We start from the raw sequence: 6000 nt of genomic DNA, 5'->3' as shown, positions 1-6000 counted from the left end.
ATGCATTGTTTTAGCCAGAAAATTATTGTAAAGGAAAAAAAAGCAGCTCTTGACACCCATTTATGATAAAAGGTAGGATACTTCATTAAAAAATCCTTTTATATTAAGAACTGGAATAAAATAGAATGTTAAAAATGACGTGGCCTGTAGGAAGAATCATTTCTCTTTTTTTGCTTTGTTTTTTTAAAAATAATTATACAAAGGGGTTGCCATTTAACAAAGCAATTTATGAATATAATACCTTTAATTTGATCAATGTCACTCCTTTCAAAATTCTCATCCAATCATCTTACCTACTGTTTTCCTCACTCTTCTTAATTTTCTAGGATAGACATTGGATTCTTGCTTACATTTCCCCTCTCTTCTCCTCTTCATCTACTCCTTTTGCCTGATCTTACCCCACCCGTTTTGAGTACCCACTTCCTGGTGTTCTATTTTGCTAAACTTTGATAGGAACTAAAATATAGAGAACTCTCTTGAATCTACCATATTTCAGTTAAGTGTATACATTTGTATACACTTGCATACCACCCAATGTATTTGCGTAGAGTTTGTAAGCGAAAACTAGCTTCTATATATGAGAGAAAACATGGCTCCTTTTTGACTTTCCTACCACTGGACCATGTTAGTTCTGCTGTCCTAATTCTTCTCCTTACCCTACCTAGTTCTCACACGCAAAGTTCACCTTCTTTCAAGTGCAACTTTTGATCCCCACTTCTATCCAAAAACAAGCCAAACTTTAGCAATATCTTAAAACTCAAATGGCTTCTTTATTAGTCATACATTAAATTTCATTACATTCAATTGTTCAGTTTAAGGTTTATATATTAATTTTACTCTACTAAAAGCTATGGACTTAGGTCAATAAGTCTATATATCTTTATAAGTCTGTATATATATTCATATATATAAATATATATGGGAAAACATCTGGTTCTCAATGTGGTACCCACAATCGTAGCAGCTCTTACATTACATAGCCATAATATTGAGAAACTTCCATATCTCTTTGCCTCTGAGCAAAAAACTGCAGTTTCCCCAAAGCAGTGTATTGGGCAGCAATTTCACGCTCTTTCTGGGCCCGCCTTTTCATGGCTTCACGCTCTGGCCTCTGCTCCTTGGTGATGGGATTTGATACTACTGGCCCAGGAATATCAGGTTTCCTCCATGGAATTGGTTGGCGGCTGAAGTCTTGGAGTAGATACTGGCTTTGAGGGTTAGGTGGTGACTGGAACTTGGTCCCAGAAGTTGACACAGGTTTCTGCTGCACAGAAGTGGAAGATGATGTTTCATAGGGTTTAGGCTTGGCAACGGTAGGTTGACACACACTAGGCTGAGGAGTGGTGGTCAATCCCTGTTTGATTGTTTTGGCTGCAATTGGCTGTGATGTTTTGGTGGAACCTATGAAGCATGTGTTGGCAGTAGCTGGTTGAGATCGGCTGACTGGAGTAGGCTGAGCTGTGTTAGAACAAGGGAGAGCACGGTAAGGTACAGTGGGTCTCCGGGAGGCCAGAGACTGTGGCCTGCGAGAAACAGGTCGAGCTTGAGGCTTCTCTGGGGCTAGAAAAGGCAAAGGAACCAGCTTGACCTTCCCAGGTGGAGGCAGCTCATCCTGGGTTGGTGATGGACACTGGCTTTCACTCCTATCCCTTTTCTTGACTTGAGTAATTTTAGGGCCTTTGCCCTCATGGGGAATATCCAGCCAGGATTTCACAGCTGGAGTGGACTTGGTTTCTTGTGTGCTGCTGGCATTTCTCAAGGCCTTGGGAGAAGGCAGCTCCTTTTTCTTCTCACTTTTCTTCCCTAGTGCATGGAAAACCTGCACTGACTCCCACATCTGCACGCCTAGGTTGGTTCGAGGCCTTTTGAAGGTCTCTTGGCTAAGCTCAGGGTGACTTCTCTTGTGCTTGGTCTTGGGAATGCTTGTCTTTTCTTCTTTTTTGATTTTGTTCCCTGGCTGCTTGGTTTCATCACATTTCTTGGGGTGGTTCTCCCTGATCCTTTTGGTCTCTTTCTGTGCATGGCTCTTAGTTTTGCTGACCCTGCTGGATGCAGCTTTTGGAGATTTGCTGTCAGAATGCTTGTCTGTGTTCCCGGAAGCCTGCTCACTGGATGGGATGGTGCACACAGTCACCTCTTCCTCCAGCAGGAGCTCTGGGGGCTGGCATTCGACTTTGACCTCAGGAGTTCCATCCACACTTTCCAAGGCTTCATGCTTGTTCCTTTGGACTTGATCAGTGGAATGCTTAGTGACCACTGAGTTTTCCTGGAGGAGAATCTTGTTTTGGCTGCAATTAGTTTCTGTACCTTTGATGTCGGTTGTAGTAGAAACATTGGATTGTTTGAGATCTGTGAATGAATTGAAAATCTGGTTAAAATGAATGTCTTTAACCAGCATATCAATATCTGGAAGCCCACTCATTGTTACAGTCAATTCCATTTGTCCTCAAGACTCAAAATTTCCAAATTGGCTTTATCCCATGTAGACTTCTCCCTTGTCCCTAAGGTTACTATTGACCGGCAGCTGCTAAATTTCAGGGATTCCTGAAGAGAGTAGTGGGTTATTCTGGCTTTCTATAGTTTTCTGGAAGGCAACCAGAGGCTTTGAAAGCTTGGTTTGAATTTCATCCTGATGCTTATTCTTTGTTTGGGTCTTGTATTAGCTGGAGGCAAGGCCAAGGTATTAGGAGAGTTTAATACTGTATCTCTAAGAAATGTCTCCAAGGTCAGATGACACATATTTTTCTCAATTACTTCAGAATTTACACTTGTAGTACTTGGGGCTGTCTGGAATTTCTGGCTGACAAAATGTCTGACTGGAAATTGCAATTCTAGGAAAGTTTCCATTCCCAGGTTAGTTTCCATCAGTGCAAAGTAATCAATGCAGAAATCAGTCCCTGGTAAGTGAGATGCTCCACACACACACCAACAAATTAAATAGGCATTTTTGATCACTGAACAAGGTTCCTAGGAGATGGTCTTATGGTCTATGGACAAAATTCTGAGTTAGAAGATGGGTGACAGCTACTCTATTTAAAACTGGTGCTAATTAGATGCCCTTGTTTCTTTTTTTAAAATACTTTTTATTGTAAAAATACTGTACAGAGGGGTTACAGTTACATGAGCAAGGTAATGAGTGCATTTCCTATCAAGCATTGTTACCTCCTCCTTTGTTTTTCCTCTACCATCCCTTCCCTCCCACTCCACAACTACATTCCCCTGCCCCAACCCCCTGCCTAAATTGTAAAGTTCATTTTTTCAACATAGTGTCTTATGCATTTCATTGTTACAATGGATCAACCTGTATCCCTATTTAAGCATTTCCCTTCCCCTCACCAAATTAGAGAAGTATATATACAAGATTCAGGGCACCGACATCAGTTTATTGCAAGTGAAATAAAAGTGAAAACTCTTAGCTCTGGGTTCAGTCCCATGATTATGATTCCTCATAATTTTTATATAGGTAACAATTTTTGTCACTCTCCTGTAAATATAACATGTCTCATGACATCATGGAGAGAGAGGGGGGGGGAGAGAGAGAAGGAGAGTGAATGAGCAAGCGAGAGAGAAAGAGAGACAGAGAGACAGAGAAAGAGAGACAAAGGCAGAGAATGGGAAAGTTTTATATGAGTTTTGATTTGTGTGTGAGAGAGAGAGTGTGTGCGTATGAGTAAGAGAGAGAGTGAGTATGGATGTACATGCTCACTGATTCTGGGGCTTGAATTCAGAGCCTTTTTTTTTTCAATGTTTTTCTTAGGGCTGGTGCATTACCATTTCAGGTAGACTACTAGTGTTGGCATTTGTTTGTGAACTGAAGATGCTGAAAAAGTTTTCAGTATGACTTTGAAATTCAATCATCAGATCTGTTTCCTGAGTAAATAGGCCACAAGCATGAGCCACGGGTGCTCAGCTTAAGAGTGGACTTCCTGCCTACAAAATACACAAAATGTATGTCTTATGGCCTATTTCCTGCGGGCAGCATCTCTGAATATGTGATTGTGTGCTATATGTGTGTGTCTCTGTTTGGGTGCTGCACTCAGGGTCTGTGCACTCTGCATAGTTTTTGTTTTTTGGCTCAAGGCTAGCATTCTACCAGTTGAGGCACAGCTCAAGTGCTCCTCCACTTGAACCATACTCTTAGCCATATGATTTATGCCTGAAAATGGAGGTCATCTTGTGAGTGTGGTGGTTGAGGCTCAGGACTTAAACTATATTTGTGAATGCTCTACTATTCAGATGTAGATTGTCCCCTCCTTTTGTATGAAGCTAGTCCTATTCCTTTTTGCTGTCTGGGCTTACCTTGGAAATTGGTTTCTGTGTTAGGTTGAGCAGACACAGAGTAGTAGATTCCAGAAGTGGAGACTGGTGGTAAGACATCTGTAGGCTGGACCTCTTGGAGTGTCATCACTATTTCTGGCTGAGGAGCAAAGAACCCACTCCCTGTGTAGGACACAGAGCCATATGATTGCAGGCAGGGACCAGGCTCTCCAAACAACAGAGGGCCCACAGTGTTTTGATTATAGTAGTAAACCTGGTTTCTTTGTTGGTAGGGAAGTAATATGCTACTCTCTTGATGTGGAATCTGAGATAATGTCCCATGGACCAGGCTGGCAGACAGTGATGGATACAGAGGGACTATGGCATTGGCATCCACATATCGTGGTGTCACAGCCATTGAAGGGACTGCTGTGCCCTGGTTGAGAGTCACGGTGAAGTCTCTAAGTTCAGATGACTTCTTTTTAGTGTGTCCTGTGTACTTCCTTTCAAAAGTACTGGGACAGGAGGAGGCTGAAGTGCAGATGTGGTTCTGGCCAGTAACTCCTGTCAGCATGGGTGTGCTAGAATGTTGGTAAAGATAGGCAGTACCCGTGAGTGGCTGGAAAGAGATGCCAGAGGTTGATGGTAGTGGCCATGTTGAAGTGAAGGCTGGAGTGGAGATTCTGGAGAGGTTGCAGACATTTCCTGGTAGAGAAGTGGCATCACTCACCACAGGAACAGAGAGCTGTGGTGAGTTTGCAGTTCCAAGTAGAGATTGATGTTGGAAATTGTCTGCAAAAAGCAAAAGGGTGGTAAAAAATGAATGAGATTGACCAACTCCCACTTTATTTGAGGAGCAGTATATTTGAAGCTGGCTATGATCAGAAGCCCTCTAATACCAACAATCATTAACATATCTATGATCAGTTTATAAGCCAGAACCATTTTGTATTCTTCCTATGAACTTTCCCAAGCTGTGTAACAGAAGACACCAAGTGGTTCCTATGTTGTTTTCTGGGTAGAAATAGGCTTCTTTCCTTTCCTGGCTTTCCCTCAGTCTGTACTTGCATTTGCTCCTAACTATGTCCTAGCATGGAAGCATTTTAGATCTCAGATATCCTTAGAGAACTTGTTAGATTATTTCTGGAGTAAGGAAGATGAGGGTCAGAGGTCAACCTGATTGCTTTGAGTACTTCTTTCTTATTACTATGAACACCGTGTTATAAAGAGTGAGCAGGTGAACAGTGCACCAAAATCAGGAGAAATAGAATTTTCATGAGGCAGTTGATGTTGTTCACGAGAAAACAGTGATCCTGTTTTCATTGTCTTGCTGTTGTGCCACCTTGTATAAGTTGCAGGACACTTGTAGAGTTCATTTAAAACACAGACAAGAAGGTAAGTCAAGTCAGACCTCTTCAGGTCTGCCTTCTGAGCTGAAGTCACAAAGATTACCTCAAAGTTACTTTCTCAAGACATGCTTTTTGCAAGAAAACTATGAAATTTTCTGAGCTTTTACTTATTCATCAATGACATATTATATATGTAAATAGTCATAATAATGAGTAATGAATAAAAGTCTCATACATGATTGATATGGAGCTTGATATAGTCAGTTCTGAAAAGGTTGACAAAAATTAAAAATATACAAAGATATGAAAGATAATTTTGATATGTATCAAATAATCAAGTGTAGTATATTTACCAATAAATGTTGTGATGTTATTATATGTGCAATATTATACA

At 41.1% G+C, this 6000-nt stretch overlaps 1 protein-coding gene across 1 annotated transcript in view; it reads right to left on the bottom strand.

Annotated features, from left to right (window-relative positions):
- Window positions 1–967: 967 nt before the first annotated feature.
- Window positions 968–6000, bottom strand: part of LOC122125156 (uncharacterized protein C2orf78-like) — a 31296-nt gene continuing 26263 nt past the window's right edge. Inside the window, 4 exon segments of the mRNA XM_042699723.1 lie at window positions 968–2349; window positions 2767–2817; window positions 2820–2867; window positions 4300–5049. Of these exon segments, the coding sequence (XP_042555657.1) occupies window positions 968–2349; window positions 2767–2817; window positions 2820–2867; window positions 4300–5049 (2231 nt within the window).

This window comes from Dipodomys spectabilis, unplaced genomic scaffold (assembly GCF_019054845.1).
Source record: "Dipodomys spectabilis isolate Male_0828 unplaced genomic scaffold, ASM1905484v1 ptg000262l, whole genome shotgun sequence".
Lineage (NCBI taxonomy): Eukaryota > Metazoa > Chordata > Mammalia > Rodentia > Heteromyidae > Dipodomys > Dipodomys spectabilis.
The sequence above is the reverse complement of the archived record's forward strand: the minus strand, read 5'-3'. Positions and strand labels throughout refer to the sequence as shown.